Genomic DNA, 18,480 nt, shown 5'->3' with positions numbered 1-18,480 from the left:
TAGTAATTCTCCCAGAGCCACACAAATAGAGAATGAAAAAAAAAAAAAAAAATGGGATTACAATGCAAAGCCAGCTCCTAAAGTAGGTATTTTATACTCGGCGCTGGACTACGCAGAAAAGATGTAAATGAACACATTGTTTTCACATTAGTTCAGACTACAGAATCAACCCCGCTTGTCAGCAGTGTCGGATCGCTCCTTCAACAATCTGTCAGCCCTCGCGAGAATTCCGTTTCGTCGCGGGTACGGACGCGACGGGGTTAACAACGTCACTTTCAGGCCCCACTGACGTGCCCGCCACCCGACGGATCCTTTCAAGGACCAAATCCTGTGTGTGGCGCAGCCCTCGCGCTCGTAGATGAGCTATAACGAAGATGGACCAATAGGAACTCGGAACTTTCGTGTTTCCCGCTAAACTCCACCCCTTAACCCCAGCGCCCCAGCGGAAGAATACAAAAAGCGGGGCAGGGGGCGGGACAAAAGCAAAGGAAGCGGAAGTGGCTGTCGGGAATCGACGGGGCGTGCTGCCTCAGCCCCACGTGTGCGGTGAGTGTTGCAGACTGCGGGCTCTCTACAGGGAGAGGGGTTCATCTGCTCCGCACTGGCGTTGGGAGGATGTCCCTGGACAGCCGGCGAGGGCATACATTGCTGACCTCTTGCCCGCTGAGCTGTTTTCTATGGTCCTTTTATAGACTGGGAGTTTGGGGTTTGACGAACCTGGCGAGGAGGGCAGGGCTACTGTGACCCTGAGTGCTGATTTAGACTGAAGTAATTTTACTACAAAATCATGTTTGGCAGACATCCATCCATTCTGCATCTGATTAAGCTGGTGCTGAGATAACAATCTGGATATACAGTTGCCGGTTCTAGGCGCTGAGATGTAAGATAAGGGAGTCCGAAGAAGTTGTGCTTAAGCCGAGAACTAAAGCAGGACGGGAGGCAGCCCTTAGATCTTCCAGTACTTTAAGCAGAGGCATTTACGGGCTGTCCTTAAGTGAGAGCTAGAACAACGAAACAAGTTAAAGTTAGAGGAAGGGTGGATGAGTTTTTGCGGAGCTCTTGTTTCTGTACATTTGGAAACATTCCTCTTCGTATTTCCGTATGAAGAAAACATTGAAGGCTTAAAATCCAGGAGAAAATATGGCAAGCCCTGGGTTTTGTTAGAAAGTATTTTTGATTTGGAAGTTCAGTAAGGAGGTTTTTGATGTTCTGCATTAAGAGTGGTGGTAGCAGAAAGAAAAATAAGAGTTAGAGGTATTTTAACGGGGGATTTAAGAAAACTTACTAATGGATTGTGGCATATAAGGGAAAGCAGAATGTCAAGAGGAATTATAGATTTCTTGTTTGAGGAATGGAGTAGATGATGTGCCACTGGCTGAGGTGGGAGGAAGAATAGGGCAGGAAGACTTACATGATATACTCTTGGGGAGTGGTTTGTGGTGGAAATACAGGGAATTATATTTTGGAGGTATTTTGTATAAGTTGCCTGTGAGACACTTGATCACAATTGTCAGGAAAGCAGTTTGATTCACAGGTCTGGAAACCAGGGAAAGTTTTTAATGGAGAAATAATTTAGGAGTCCTCAGCATAGAAAGCAAGGAGATTGAATGAAATCATCTAGCGTCAAGTGTGGAGAGAGAGGGATTCACTAGGACAGAAGACTTGAGGAATGCCATCATGGAGAGATTGGTTATTGAATGTTTAGTGCTTTCAAAACACATTGCTAAGCCTGCTGAGGGGAATGAAGAGAGGTCAGTCAGATATCCCTTCACTTCCAGTAAATCTCTGATATTTGCCTAAGGCAGAATTGGACTCTCAGCCACTGGCTCCCTTACCACTTTGTATATAATTATGTTGCAACTCTTTTAATTACATTGTGTGTTAATTTTCTGCATTTTGTCCATTAGACCACACTGTTTTTTCCCCCCCCATATATTTTTTTCAGCCCAACAGCTTTCTAGCACATGGTTTGTAGGTATTCAATAAATTTCTATAGAAGAAAAGTAGAATGACCTATGAATAACTTTAAAAGTGTTAAATTTTGAAAAGGCCATAAAAATATACTAGTGAAATAAAAAGGAAAATGATAAGGGAAAGAGGAGAAACCTTATGGAGAATGTATATGTAAATGTCATTTAAGCTGGATTTGTAGGATAGGTAGAATTCTGTTTGTAGAAAGAATTCCTTTTAAGTTCGGATCCTGAAAAAGAATGGGAGTAAGTTTGGTTCCTGTGTAGTGTTTGTGATTGGGGTGAATTAGGACCAAATTTTGAATAGTTATGTGAATGCCAGTCTGAGACCTTTTTCCTATAAGCAGTGGGAAATTTTCAAGCTGTAAACGTATTGAAATGTCATGAAATAGGTGTGTTAGTTGAAGATCAATCAAGCAGCAGACAGTGGATGCAACAGATTGGATATAAGGGCAAAACAATATAAGCAAGAAAGAACAAAAGCTTGAATGGGGTAATAGAGGGAAAGGGTAGCAGGCACAATTCTGAGAGACACTGCAGTGTGATTGCTTATAAAATACAACACTCTCAAACCAAATGCATTTGCTAAATGAAGGAAGCAAGACCCAAAATGTTACGTTTTATTTGATTTCATTTGTATGACATTCTAGAAAAGACAAACAGATGAAAGATGGATTATGGCAGCCAAGGAAGGGGGCAGATGTTGATTACAAATTGACTGTACAGGGCACTTTTTAGAGTGATGAAATTGTTCTGTATGATACTGTGGTGCATGGCTCTATCCATTTGTTAAAACACACAGAAATGTACACAAAAAAAGTGAACTTGACTATCTGGAGGGTTAACAAATCAACTGGCATTTCTGGGGTGGAATGCAGGCAATGAGAAATAAATTTTATTATAAACCTACAATGTCACTGAAGAGGGTGGGTGATAAAAGGAACTGATTTAAGGACGTTGGAAAACAGTATTTTAAATAGATTACTCTGAGGCAAAAGACAAGAACTATACATTAACACTGCTATAATTAGTATATTTTTAATCCATGGGGTAGAGTTGAGCAATTCTGAACCTACTTTACATTTATATTAGGGTTGAGCAAATTTATAAATATATTGTAGATATTGGGGAGCAGACTTCTTAGAGAAAGAAGTTGAAATTGAACGAAGTGGACTACTAGAACAAAACTTCTGGTGTTTGACTAGAGTTAAAGACATTGGTATGAACTTTACATTATTTTAACAAATATAGAAATATAGGTATACATGAATACATGGGTTAATAAATGCATATCTGTTATCCAGCTCTGTCTGCTGAAAGGACCTAGAAGCAGTGACCCAAGTAACAGCAAACACACCTGGCAGTCAGATCTTGGTTTTTAAATACCATTCGTAATAAAAGGAACCAGAGTGTAATGCTGAAATGGCTGCTTTCAGCACTAGGACAAGGATAATATAATATGAGTATATAGCAAGTGCCAAGAAATAAAGACATGCTTAAAAAGGAAAGGAAAGACAGATCATATCAAAAGGACCCGAACCTGAAGCAACCTGAAATACTTCCCATTGGCCAGAGCTGCAACTATTTGAATAATAAAATAATGGTATTATTGGGTTATACCCAAGGAGTACAATGAAAATCTAAAGCCATACTGATACAAATAAGTAGATAGAAAAGATGGGCCAAGTCTTCTCTTTAGAATAATTTGAGTTTATGAGGAAAAATGTGATAAGACAAATAGAAAACACCTTTTGAATACCACAGTCATAACTGCAAGCAAGATCCACTGAGGAAGGCTAAAATTAGTGGGCAAAACTTTAAGACGACACAGGTATTTGTATAAACTCAAATATCTTGTCCAAAGTATTAATTGCTGTGGTAGTTTAAACGTGTGTCTATAAATTCTTTGCTATCCTTCTCTCTCAGAATTAGAGCTTCATTTCCTTCTAAGTTCAGGCCAGAAGTAAGGGCTTCTAATAAGAGTAAAGAAAGGAAAAGATAGTGACGTAACATTAAAGAAATCTGGCAAAGGCTACTTGACCAAGTGGTCAAGGTTAACATGATCACTAATAAGTCATACTGTTGTCCTGTACCTCCTATTCTGATACTATGAAAAGTATTTCTTTGTGAGGCTGAGGCAGGAGGATCACCAAGTTCAAGCCCAGCCTTGATAACTTAGACTGTCTCAGAAAAAGGGTTCAGGTAGAGCATTTGCCTTGGGTTCAGTCCCCTATACTGGGGTGGGGAGGTCTGTAAACTCATCCTAATCATGAGAAAACATCAGTCAAACCCGAATGAGGCATACAAAATACTAAAGGAGACAATATGGCTGGATTTAGGGTATCCTAGAACAGAGAGAATATTAGTGGGAACACTGGTGGAATACATAAAAGCCTTTTAGCTTAGTTAATAGTGGTAATGTTAATTCCTTAGTTTTGATAAGTCATCATAATAAGAAAGATGTTAGGGGAAACTGGGCAAATGATATGTGGGAACTCTTTTCAGCCTCTGTAAAATGAAAATTAAAAAGCATTTGACAAAATATAGCACTCCTTCATGTTCAGAACTCTAGAAAAACTAGGGATAGTAGGAACATACCTCAACATCATAAAAGTCATATGCTAAACCCAAGGCCAACATAATTCTAAATGGAGGAAAATTGAAAGCATGCCCTTTACAAACTGGAACAAGGATGCCCTCTTTTACCACTTCTATTTAACATTGTCCTTGAAACTGTAGCTAGAGCAATTAGAAGAAAGAAGGGGATACAATTAGGTAAAGAAGAAATCAAACTATCACTCTTTGCTGATGACATGATTGTATATTCACAAGATTCAAAAAATTTTACCAAAAAAAATTCTAGGATAAGTGAATTCAGCAAAGTAGCAGGATATAAAAATCAACACCCATAAATCAAACGTGTTCCTATACATCAATGAGGGATCCACTGAAAGAGAAATTAGGAAAACTACCCCATTCACAATAGCCTCAAAAAAATAAAATATTTGGGGATCAATCTAACAGAAGGTGAAAGACCTCTACAGTGAAAACTACAGAACACTAAAGAAAGAAATTGAAGAAGACCTTAGAAGATAGAAAGACCTCCCATGCTCTGGTATAGGCAGAATTAATATTGTCAAAGTGGTCGTACTACCAAAAGTATTATACAGATTTAATTCAATTCCTATTAAAACCCCATTGACATTCTTTATAGAACTAGAAAAAGCAGTCATGAAATTCATTTGGAAATATAAGAGACCCAGAATAGCCAAAGCAGTCCTTATCAAGAAGAGTAAGCAGGAGGCATCACAATACCAGACTTCAAACTATACCACCAAGCTTTAATAAGAAAAACAGCATGGTATTGGTACCAAAGCAGACATGTTAATGAATGGTACAGAATAGAAGACACAGAGACAAGACCACATAAATACAGTTATCTCATACTAGACAAGGGCGCCAAAAACATTCACTGGATAAAAGATGTCCTACTCAACAAATGGTGCTGGGAAAAATGGAAAGCCACATGTAACAAAATGAAATTAAACCTCTGTCTCTCACCTGCATGAAACGCAAGGTAGATCAAAGACTTAGGCAATAGAATTGAGACTCTGTGCCTAATGGAAGAAAAAGTAGGCCCAAATCTTAACTGTGTTGGCCTAAAATCTGACTTCCTTAACAAGATCCCTAGCACTCAAGAAGTAAAATCAAGAATCAATAAATGGGATGGATTCAAACTAAAAAGCTTCTCAGCAAAATAAACAATCAATAATGTTAAGAGAGAGCCTACACATTGGGAAAAAATCTTTACCACATGCATCACAAATAAAACATTCATCTCTAGGATATATAGAGCACTCAAAAAACTTAGCACCAAAAAAACCAAATAACCCAATCGACAAATGATCTAAGGAACTGAGCAGACACTTCATGGAAAATATACAATCGATCAATAAATATGAAAAGGTGTTCAACATTTCTAGCAATTAGAGAAATTAAAATCAAAATTACTCTTAAGATTTCATCTTACTCTAGTCAGAATGGCAGTTATCAAAGTACAAGTAACAATAAATGTTGGCAAGGATATGGAGGAAAAGGTACTCTCATACATTGCTGGTGGGACTGCAAATTGGTGCAACTGTTACGGAAAGTAGGATGGAGATTCCTCAGAAAACTTGGAATGGAACCATCATTCGACCCAGCTATCCCACTCTTGGTTTATACCCAAAGGACTTAAAATCTGCATATCACAGTGATGCAGCTACATCATTGTTTATAGCAGCTCAATTCACAATAGCTAAACTATGGGACCAAAATGCCCTTCAACAGATGAATGGATAAAGAAACTGTGATATATATGTGATGCACTATTACTCAGCTTTAAAGAAGAATGAAATTATGACATTTGTTGATAAGTTGATGGAGTTGGAGAATATCATGCTAAGTGAAATAAGCCAGTCCCCCAAAACCAAAGACCAAATATTCTCTCTGATATGCGGATGCTAATTTGCAATAAGAGGTGGGGACATGCCAGGGAAGAACAGAGGTAATTTAGAATAGGTAGAGGGAAGGAAGGGAGTATGGGGGGTAAGAAGGATAGTAGAATGAAACATTCTCAATATATACACATATATAACTGCGTGATGGATGTGGTCCTACAAACGTACAATCAGAAGTATGAGAAATTACACTCCATTTATATATGATTTTTCAAAATGCATGAATGCATTCTACTGTCCTGTATAATTACAACAAATTTTTAAAAATACAAATTAAAACAAATACAGAGAAAACATAATGAATTTTTAGAAAAACCACATGCACTTAAGAGTTAGGAAGTACTGGTATGGGTATGACAGTTGTAGCCAAGTGATAGTGACCCTATAGTCGTATATGCCCTAAGGAAGCTCTATAAATCAGGAGCCAGCCATTTTTAAAAATCATATTTGTAAAATCTAAAACAGCATCTTTTAGAGCATTCCCTAGAAACACTGCTCCCTTGAGATGGCTCCAAAAAAGTGGTTCAGCTAGGTTTGGAAAATCCTACATACTTTAGCTTATACTTGGCAATGGATAGTTCATGTTAGCAAATTAAAGAATCTGAAAAGCCTTTTCTTACAGACTTAATGTTGCTCAAATATATTTAAACCCAGAATACTTTTTTCTTATACATATCAATATCCTAAGAAATTAGTTCTTGATATTCCTGGAGCCTTATCCTGTGCCCTGTGGGGCACATGTTACCTGTCGGACAGACTCTTTTTAAATGAAATATTAATTAATATTTTAATCGTTTTGGAGTTCATTTCATGTTACTTAGGAGTCTCTAAAACAATACCCAACATTGGACAATAACCTTTATTTTAATTACACAGAGATCTTTCAGAGAATCATTTATTTTCTATTATTATATTTGAATATGTGATAAGTACAGCCTATTGTTTGTTCCTGGCCCTTTAGGGTAGAGGCTGAGAAATTAAATGGTAATATTATCATTAATTTATTGCCGTCTTCTCAGATTATAAAATGCAGGTTATATTTAATGGTCTGTTTTTAGCCAGTGCTGTTGCTGAAGTGTTGTGTCCAGATACATCACACAAAACCAGTGTGTGTATTCTTAGTTTTTATGTTGGTATCTTGTTTGTTTTGGTTCTGGGTATGGGATCTAAATTGCTCAGAGTCTTGCTAAATTGCCCTGGCTGGCATTAAACTTGTGATTCTCCTGCCTCATCCTCCAGATTCACTGAGATTACAGGCATACACCACCATACCTGTCCTTTTGGTCATTTTTAAAGTCTTGGAAACAGTGGTTACATAATTGCTACATTTGTGTGGGTGCCTATGCTGTACCTGGGTGATTTTTATACTACATCTGAACTCAAGGACTAAATATGGCAAGGACTAAAATGTCTTTTGTTCGACTAGAAGCAATTCAGTGATTCATTCTGGTTTTTGTCTTCCAGAGTTGCTATGATGGAAGTCAAAGAGAAAAAAAAAATCACAGGAAAGAGTACAAAGGCATCACAAGAAAAAAAGAGATTTCATAAAACCAGTGGTAAGATAGCTGCACCAAAACATACTTCTCATATGGTTGTTTTGACCATTGCAGTTGAGGGGGGATGGAAAGTTATGTAGCAGATTCCAATCTGCATTCATACTTTAGGATTAGGGTTGAAATAGGAAGAAATGGGTGTTATTGTTTATGAGTTAGCATGTTTCTCATGAAATTTAGAAATTTACAATATTGCAAGAATAATTGAGGAGCACTTTACTCATGAAAGATCCCATATCTCAACTGTTGATGCTATTGCATCATTTTATGCACACTCATTCTCTGTATATTTAATGTTTGGTAAATTTGGACTGGTTAATATTACTGTTGCCTAACCAAATGCTTAAAGCTTCAGGATTGTAAATTGTAATGTCTTTCTTATTCCATCAGGGGTCAGTATTGGGAAATAGAAAAGTTAGACATTTATAAATGTCTAAGTGTTTCCTGAGCAATTTTTGTTTTTCTCTTTTTTTCCTTGTAATAGTCTTAAGGCATAGCTGTTGCTATTTTCATTTCATTTGATAGGTACTTAATTTGCAGGCTTTGTTGACTAAATGTTTTTATCAAATGATTTTATTACAGGTTTTAAGATTATTTTCCTTGAACTAGAAATTTTCAGAAATTAACATTTTAAATTTTTTATGACATACTAAATTTCCAGCCTGTTCATTTTATTCTTAGACACCTATTATGTCATTGTACTATTGAAAATTATCCATAAAGGTTAGCAATATGGAGTTGTTAAAGCAGAATACAAAGGTATATGAATAATAATACCTCCCTTGTACCATATACTTAAAGCTCCAGAAATATAACAAACCAACAGCAGTGGTTATCTCTAGGTGGTCGAATTACAGATGGTTTTGATTATACATTTCTCTACTTCCTAGGTTTTTTATCATGAACTTGTATAATGATTTTATAATCAGAGTAAGAAGTGTTTGTATTTTGGTTTGATTATTTAAATCCTACCCTATTCAGAAGGGTAAATAAATATAAATGTATATTTGAGAGTCAGACAAATTATGTGCCACTAGAGAGCATATAATTCTTTATAGCAGATATAATCCAGTAGATAAAAGAAATCTTGTCCCAGAATAATTGAATAATTATTTATTGTTACGACTAGATTCTAGTTCTTCAAAAACATTCCCCCGAAAAGTTAAGAATGGTGGACCTAAAATCACATCTAAGAACTTTGAGAAAAGTACTACAAAACCTGGGAAAAAGGGTGTGAAACAGTTCAAGAATAAACAACAAGGGGACAAAGGACTGAAGAACAAATTTCAGCAGGCAAATAATTCAACAAAAAGAGAAAATTCCAGCCAGACAGTAAAAATGATGGTAAGCACCAATTCATCTAGCACTCTTTTTTTTTTGTTTGTTTGTTTGGTGCTGGGGATTTAACACAGGGATGCTTATGACTGAGCTACATCACCAGTCCTTTGTATTTTATTTTGATACAGGTTCTCACTAAGTTGCTGAGGGCCTTCTAAATTGTTGAGGCTTGCCCAAATTTGTGATCCTCCTGTCTCTGTCTCCCAAGTCTCTGGGATTGCAGGCATGTGCCACCACACCCAGCACCTAGTATAGTCTTTGCAGAGCCTTTCCATATCAGAGGTAGCATCTGGACTATTGTGCACAGGGACTCTGGACAAGTACTAGAGACCTCACATTCTTGCTCCTTAAGTGGAACTTTAAATAAAACATTCCTTTTTGTAGGCTAGAATTAATTTATTAATTCATTTATTCATTCAACAAATACTTGAGTTCTCTATCTTTGTGCTAGGAGGTGATAATCACCATCATCAGTAAAGATAAAGACCCCCCAACTAATCATAAAAGTTGATCTTAAAGAACCAGTGTGTCCCAGCTAAGTGTCAACCTTGATTGAGGAGGTCTTGGGGAACAAGGGATTTTATAGACTCTGCCGTTACAGAGCTTAGCTTAGTCTAATACAGTCAGCCCATTAGATGGCTCAAATCTAGTAGCAACTTCAGAGAGAATGTAGTGCACACATGACGTGATTTTAATTGGTTTAGACAAGGGTGTTCATTGGTTAGAAGTGTTGAAGCTATTTTTCATTGAAACAAACTGCTTATCTTTTCCTTACTATTTTCAAGGGATCATTTCTAACCCAGAGCTTTGCTCTTTGTTGTGTGACGTTGTCCTGTGCTGGTTACATGTACTGATATACATGTACCTTCTTCCCCACTTCATGAGAATTTCTCTGGTGTCTTTGAGTCTTTTTCTCTCTAACACAAAATACATTCTAACACTGCTCACTTTCTGTGAGCCAAGACCACTGCCATTTCAGGTCAATTCTGTGTCTTTGGACTTTGCTATTTATTCTACCCAAGGGCTGCTCATTAGAGAGACAGCAATCTTAAGACAGGGAGCTGAGAAGGAAGAAGTGGAAGGAAATTTCATTATTTCTCATTAGGCCTGCAGGATCCTTTCTCACTCCAGTTCTTTTCTTTTATCTTTACCTTTCTTTGCATTTCTTCCACTCCCCATAGTTCCTCTTCCATCTTCTTTTTCCTTTTTCCTTCTCTTTCCTAGCCTGGCAAACACATCTGAAATCTTCTTTTCCTTACTAAAGTTCTTGATACCTGCATTTGGAATATATATGCATTCATTCTGTGATTAAGATCCTACTATATACTATGGTGCTGTTTTCCTTTTAATCATGAGAGATGTCTTAATGTTTTAAAATGAAACTCTTGGATTTTATTTTCTCCTATTTTTATATGAGTAATCGAATGTGGTACTAGATATCTCCAGAATTTGTATATCTACTGAAACCCAGCGTGGCATGTCAAGGGTACCCAAATATTTGTGAAATTACATTAACTCTAGGTCAGTAATTGTCCTCTACTGTGTAGTACATGATAGCACTGTTAATGGTAAATATACCCTCCATTGCCTCTATTCCTCTATTAGCAGACAAGGAATAAACAAATAGTAAAGTAAATAAAAATAAACATTGTAGTAAATTGTATGTAGCCATTAAAAATTTGGTTTTTATGAATAGTTTCATTGAAAAGTGCTGAGTATAATGTTAAGATGGTAAGATTATGAATTTTAAAAGATTTGTGTAAACCATACGTGGGAAAAGGGCAAAAAGGAAATAATGTGTTGTTATACCTAGATTTTAGCATTCCTGAGGATTTTTTTTTTTTTTTGGCATTTTCCAGATTTTTGTAATTTTTGTAATGTGTTTTTTGATCAGAGAAAAATATTTATAATAACTAGTTTCCAAAATCTTGCCTGCAGATTTTCATGTAAATGATACCCATTTTGTTAAGATTTTCTTTGTTTAGCCTTGTTTTAGTCAGCTTTTTTTGGTGCTGTGACAAAAAGGATCTGACCAGCACAATTGTAGAAGAGAAGAGGTTTATTTGAGGGCTCATGGTTTCAGAGGTCTTAGTCCATAGAAGGCTGACTGCATTCATTGGGGCTTGAGGTGAGGCAGAACATTATGGCAGAAGAGCATGGCAGAGGGAAGCATCTTGCATCATCAGGAAGCAGAGAGAGAGAGAGAGAGACTCCACTCTCCAGATAAAAACTATATACCCCAAATCCATACACCATTTCCAATCTATTCTAGCCATACCCTACCACTTCAGGGATTAATCCACTGATTGGGTTAAGACTCTTAGAACTCAGTCATTTCTTCTCAATCTTCCTGCATAGTCTCACATGTGGGCTTTTGGGGGACATGTCACATCCAAACCATAACAAGCCTCATTGAATTTTTGGTTCAGTTGATAAGATACTCAGATTTTTTGACAAAAAAAAAATCATAGTAGAAAGATACTTGACTTTTATAACATCATTCTGTTTGTAGAAAAAGAAACTTTGATTATGCATCATCATAAGTAAAAGGCAGTTGAAGATTTGTCTCTGAATTGAATGCTGTCTCTACCACTATGGTTGTATGTCCTTGGAAAAGTAACTTAATTAACTGTGGACTCTGTTTCCCCAATGTGGAAGTGGGTGGGGATAATAATAGCACCCACCTTGCAGTAGTGTTGTAAGAATTACATTGACTTCATAAACAATTGCACTCCGAAGAGAGGTTGGTTGTATGTAGTGCTGGGGATTGAACCCATAGCCTCACACATAATAGGCAAGCACTCTACACTAAGCTACATCCCAAGCCCTTGAACAGTGAATTTTTTTTTAGATTTTTTCTGTTGCATTTTGGACTAATTTGTTTTCATTGAACTAATTTTATTTCACTGAATTAATTTGTTCTCATTATACTTAAAGTCCAATGACCTTAATTTTCTAAAGTAGAATTTTATTTTACAGTCAAAAAAGATGCTAAAATTTTCCAATTGTTTTTATAATCCTTTTCCTTTTTGTCTTACCAGGTACCCTGGTGAGAATCAATAAAAAGCTATTAAATGATTGGTTTTAAACACATCTAAAATATAGAAACTGCTCCAAAAATGCAGAAATAAATTAGAAAATATTTTCCCCTTTCTAGCTTCCCCAATGAGTATTACCCTGATTAGTGATTGCCCTTGATATCTAATTCGTATTTGTTTATGGCACTCAGAATGTTAAATGTAATTGAAAATAATTTCCGTAACACCTAGAATCAGCAGCTAAGAAACCCAAATGGGATGACTTCAAAAAGAAGAAGAAAGAACTAAAGCAGAGCAGGCAGCTCAGTGACAAAACCAACTATGACATTGTTGTTCGAGCAAAGCAGATTTGGGAGATCCTAAGAAGGTAATGTACCTAATAGCATCCTTATTAGTTCCTTTGAGACTATGGAGAAGTAACAGTATGCCTTGTAACTAGAGAGATGTCCTGAAGTAAATGACATAGCACTTGGCTGATTTGGGAGTACTCGTAACATTCCAGTAGGAGGCATCAGTGTTTGGGTGTCTGCCCATTGCAGAAGTGTGTGGAGTCTTTAGGACAGTGTCAGATACGTTTATGAAAATATATGAGAGTCAAGATGAATTTGACATCCTTCCTTGAATTTCTGAGAAATGAAGGACAATTTCTTATTGGCTAGGTTTTGAGATACTTAAGTATTTGGTATCTGAGACTTATTTTATTGTTTTCTTCCCTTCTAAAGTTCTGGTTGTTGAGATTTAGATTGATGCATAAAATTATACCTTGTGAGATGAATTTCTGCCTCTGAGAAAATTACTTTTGTCTGATGGCTCCAGAATGGTAATTTTAATGTCAGAGGTTTGCTGCCTTTGAATAAAAAATCATGCTAAACCTGGTGAATGTACATCAGTGTGGCATTTAATTCTATATGTTTAAAATAACTTCTTCACTTAGCAGTGTTTTCTCCCACTTCTCATTTGTAGAAAAGATTGTGACAAAGAAAAAAGAGTAAAGCTGATGAGTGACTTGCAGAAGTTGATCCAAGGGAAAATTAAAACTGTAAGTAGTGCATGCTCATTATTTCAATTTTAAGCCATCTGAGTTGCCTCACTCTTAGGGAAGGTCAGTTAACTATTCATTACAGGGGAACTTGTCATTGTTTCCAGTTTATTTGGCTAAAAATTTCAACTGTCTTTCATGAAACTAACTAAATAAGAATTTAATACAGCTTGCATAGACCTTATTTGAAATTCTTGGAACCAGAATAATTTTGGATTGAAGTTTTTTTCAGATTTTGGAATTTGCATATACATAATAAGATATCTTAGTGATGGCCTCCAAGTGCAAACACAGAACTCATTTATGTTTCACAGACACTTTATACACATAGCCCAAAGGTAACTTGGGCCTGTGTTAACTGTAACCCATTATTACTTGAGGTCTAAGTAGTTTTATATTGTTGCTGTTGAATCCTGATTTGTAATAAGCTTCCATTAGTTCTTAGAATACATATGCAGTCACTATTCACTTATAAGGCAATAGATTCAGTAGTTTTAGGGGAGACTGCCAACCCATATGCATAGGTCTAACAGATGCTACATTACAGCATGAGGGAATGTTTTAAAATGTCTAGACTTCAGCTGTTTATTTCTTATAAATTCTATAAGCTCCCTAGGATGGAAGAGCCCCTCAGATTTATCTGTAGTCTGTTATCCCTAATTTATAAATATTTCACACTTAGAATCCTTTGTCAGATACCCTTAAGTCATTGCAGGTTGGTAATGGACTTGGGAGTTAGTCTGGTGCTCAAATTCCACCTCTGTTTATTGAACCATTGGACAGTAACAATAACCTGTTTATCGATTATTTACTATGAGAAATTGTGCTAACCCATGCACACATTGTTTCATTTAACTTATGTCATCATTCCTTTTGTACATTTCATACATATGGGTCTCAGAGTAGTTAGGTTTTTTCCCCCAGGGTCACAGCGGTGGGTAGCAAGTTCCTTAACTTCTTATAGCCTTATTTTTCTCGTGTACAAAGTAGCAACAACAGCTTAAGTTGCTTTGAGATCTAAATAAGAAAAATATTATTAAAGCATTTGTATTGGTCATATAGTAGATACTCAATATATATACAGCAAGATAAAGTTTATTATAGTTGTCCAAAATCTCCCTTAAAGAAATTTTGAAATCTCTGACTTTGTTGGAGATGTATCTTCACTGTTTGATTTTTTTGGTGTTGAAAAATTTGAAAGACAAAGTAAAGAACACTTTTGAAATAGACTGCTAACATAGCATAGTAAAAACAGTCTTGCATGACTGATGTTTTATGGTTGTTATTGTAGAAAATTGATCAGTACATCTTTAATAATCATCTAATGTAGCCAGTACCTGTGAGAGGGAATGAGTTGGAGAATCAGATTTGAAAAATAACAACTTTTCTTACTATCTAATGGGATACATGTGTGGGGATTATAATAAAAAGTGAGAAATGGATGATTAATTTTATGATGTGATTGCCTATATGTAGCAATGTAGTTACATCTTTTTATTTAGCAACACTTTTATATTGATCTTACATATCTTCTTTTGGTTGCCAAAGCCAAACATTCTTAGATCACTTATGTAAAAATCATTAAATAGTAGACTTTTTAAACTGGAATATTACTCTTCTAGGGAAGGTAACTGTCAGAAAAACAAAAACTATAGACTATGTAATCGTTAGATGATTTTGGTTTGGTTTAGATTTTAATTATAATGCTAGGCATATTGCAAAATGGTTAAATTTATCCTTGCCTCAGTTTCATTAATTATACTTATCAAGTACAATAGGCAGTAAAACCTCAAATGATGTTTTACATAATTAAAACAAGCATTTTTACACCCAAATAGTTAAAGTTTTTCTTTCAAGAAATACAACTCTTCAGAGAGACTTAGTCTAAAGGCTCCAACTGTTTCTCCTGCAGATTGCTTTTGCACATGATTCAACTCGTGTGATCCAGTGTTACATTCAGTATGGTAATGAAGAACAGAGAAAACAGGCCTTTGAAGAATTGCGAGGTATTGGTTATATATTTAAGGTGTTATCATTGTAAATAATTCACTTGTTTTTTTCTTGGAATACCTAGGACTCCTAGAAAATAATTTTGTGGAATTGTCCTCTACAGGACCATTTTTGGTTTTTATGTGTTCTTTGCCTGGGACAGATAGTTGTGTTTGTAGAACTATGCTTTTTTTTTTTAGCTTTTCCCCTTGTTTCTTGAAAACCGAAATGAGTATATCAACTCATTATAGGGTCTTTTGTTTTTCAGATGATTTGGTGGAATTAAGTAAAAGCCAAGTATTCCAGAAATATTGTTAAGAAATTTCTCATGTATGGGTAAGTTGTGTTATTTATAAAATACATTTTTCTTATTTTTTGATTCATGGATTTCATCTGCTCAAGTGTTGCTTATGAAGTCTGTGATCACATTAATGACCCTCCATAGATGCCTTTGAAGTTTGGGGGTATATCATCTAGAAACAATTATTGAAGTAATGTGAAATTTTGGTATTGCTGTTCCTATTCTTAAGAGACTATTTTTGTGTTTGATGCTCTATAAGAAGAGAAATGGAATAATAAACTTGTAATTATTAGCAGTATTTAAAGGGTAGAGGGTTGGAATAGCAAATGAATAAACTCTTGAGGAAGGATCAGTGGGTTAGGAAATGTCAAGATAGGAGGATTTCCTAAATTTAGGTGAAATTCGTCTTTGTCTTGACCAATCATTTTGAGTGTAATAATGTGCAAGAATATGATAACCAGCAAGGAAAAAGGTGTAACATAATGAGGTTGACAAATGTACTCCTGGGTGTTATTATCAGCAGTTTGATTTTCCTGTTCATAAACTTTTTCTTTTTTTTTTTTTTAAAGGAGATCCCTTCACAAATATATACACTGATTAGTTGGCCTCAGGAGAAATAAATTATGTATTATCCTCCAACTTTCTCCTTTTATCATTTATTTTTTCCCCTGATCTTTAGGGGTAAGCCACAGATTGCAGAGATTATCAAAAGTTTTAAAGGCCATGTGAGGAAGATGCTGCGTCATGCAGAGCATCTGCCATTGTGGAGTACGCATACAATGACAAAGCCATTTTGGAACAGAGGAACATGCTGACAGAGGAGCTCTATGGGAACACATTTCAACTTTACAAGGTGACGTTTCCAGAAGACTTTTTCTTGTGTGTTTATTTTTTCTATGTGTTGTCGTTAACTTCTAGTGCCCTGTTTCCAGAAGGCCTTTTTACTTCGGATGCTGCTTTAACAGACCATCTCTTTTCTCATAGATGGTTTTGTCTCTTAATGTAGTGAGCAAGTGATCATACTTACATTTTTTTCTTCCAGAGCATTATCTTTAAATCGCCTTCCAATGAAACTTCTTTTGTTGCTCCGATCCTAATGCTCTGTGTGTAATGCCTCAGGACTTTCATTTCTGAGTCAGACTGAGGTCAAAGACTTAACAGAAGCTTTGGAACCACTCCCTATCCAGCTTGGGATGAAGAGAATTGGACTTGCTGTTGTTGCCTTCTCCCATCTTTCTTCATGATTTTGTATTACCCTTTTTCAGATTGATGAGAGAAGGAAGGGAGTAGCGACATCCCACAATGGATAGAGTGCAATGACTGAATCTAAGACTACCCAGTATGGGACTAGGAGAGCTAGAGTCTGGTGTGTTACAAACCATGTGACATTAATGTGTGTTTGTCTGAGGGATATGGATTGATTACTGGTTTCCCTGCATTAGGTTTCCCTGTTCTGTTCCTGAGTTGAACATGTTGCTGTTTTACTTTTGTAATACCTCACTTTAGGAATATTCAGCTAATGGAAAAACAGGGCAGCAAGATTTGTGATCCGACTACTTGATTCTGTGATTAGGCACATGTGGGGTCTTGGCAAGTGCCTATTGACTGGTTGGCTTGATTGTTTGGTTAACGTGGCTCCTTAAATCTGTGGATTCTGCATCCAAGGAGTCAGACAATCACAGGATAAAAATATTTATTAACAGTTGCATCTATACTATATGCATACATGTTTTTCCTTGACATTATTCCCTAAACAATATATTGTAACAACCATTCACATAGCATTTACATTTTACATTGTATTTGGTATTATTAAGTAATCTAAAGATGATTTAAAGTACACAGGAATTCTCAAGTATATTTGTATATTACTTATATATACACATAAATGTGTATATATAAAATGTTACTACATACGTCTGTGTATGTGTGGGTTATAAACAAATATTATGCCTTTTTATATGAGATTTGCACATCAGTGTTTTATATCCACAGGGATTCCTGGACCCAATCCCCTATAGATACCAAGGATGGTATCAGATGGTACAATCTGAGAATCAGATCAAGAATTACTCCATGAGCGTTTATGTAGCAAGGCTTGAGTTATGTACATAGGGAGCACCTTAAATTTATTTTAAATTTATTGAAAGTAGGTATAATTGCTTTCCTTTGTTTGAAATGAAGACACTGATTAATTTCAGAGGGGTTTGACTTTTCTTTTGTTACAGTCAGCAGATCACCCGACTCTGGACAAAGTATTAGAGGTACAGCCAGAAAAATTAGAGCTTATTATGGATGAAATGAAACAGATTCTAACTCCAATGGCCCAAAAGTAAGAAAGATGTTTTTGTATTTTCTTAATAAATTTTATAAAGATATTTGAAGGAGGAAAGTTTTACGTAACCCTTGCCCAAAAAGGTAGATATTTCCTCTTTATTGTCATTAATCTGTCCTAAATTTAAGTGTAAAAACTTTTGTTTGGAGCCTCTTTCAGTGTAAAAGGGCATCTTTTTTTCTTTTTCCGATATTGTATCTTGTAAAAGGATAACATATAATAATGGTTTATAAACTTTGTTTAAGCAACAAAACATTTCTTTTTGAGGTGGGTGCTGGGGATTAACTCAGGGGCACTCAACCACTAAGCCACATCCCTAGTTCTATTTTTGTATTTAATTTAGAGACAGTGTCTCACTGAATTGCATAGCACCTTGTTTTTTTGCTGAGCCTGGCTTTAAACTCGAGATCCTCCTGCC

At 35.9% G+C, this 18,480-nt stretch overlaps 1 protein-coding gene across 1 annotated transcript in view; it reads left to right on the top strand.

The window, feature by feature from the left end:
* The first annotated feature begins 486 nt into the window (after nucleotides 1–486).
* The window catches only part of PUM3 (pumilio RNA binding family member 3), a 41,837-nt gene continuing 23,843 nt past the window's right edge, over nucleotides 487–18,480 (top strand). Inside the window, 12 exon segments of the mRNA XM_079112145.1 lie at nucleotides 487–546; nucleotides 7,934–8,025; nucleotides 9,152–9,319; nucleotides 9,322–9,366; nucleotides 12,630–12,765; nucleotides 13,362–13,437; nucleotides 15,350–15,443; nucleotides 15,695–15,714; nucleotides 15,716–15,762; nucleotides 16,407–16,477; nucleotides 16,480–16,580; nucleotides 17,956–18,059. Coding sequence (XP_078968271.1) covers nucleotides 7,941–8,025; nucleotides 9,152–9,319; nucleotides 9,322–9,366; nucleotides 12,630–12,765; nucleotides 13,362–13,437; nucleotides 15,350–15,443; nucleotides 15,695–15,714; nucleotides 15,716–15,762; nucleotides 16,407–16,477; nucleotides 16,480–16,580; nucleotides 17,956–18,059 — 947 coding nt within the window. The 5' untranslated portion in view covers nucleotides 487–546; nucleotides 7,934–7,940.

The sequence above is a fragment of the Sciurus vulgaris genome (assembly GCF_902686455.1).
Source record: "Sciurus vulgaris genome assembly, chromosome: 15".
Lineage (NCBI taxonomy): Eukaryota > Metazoa > Chordata > Mammalia > Rodentia > Sciuridae > Sciurus > Sciurus vulgaris.
This window is presented reverse-complemented; position numbering and strand designations above follow the sequence as displayed.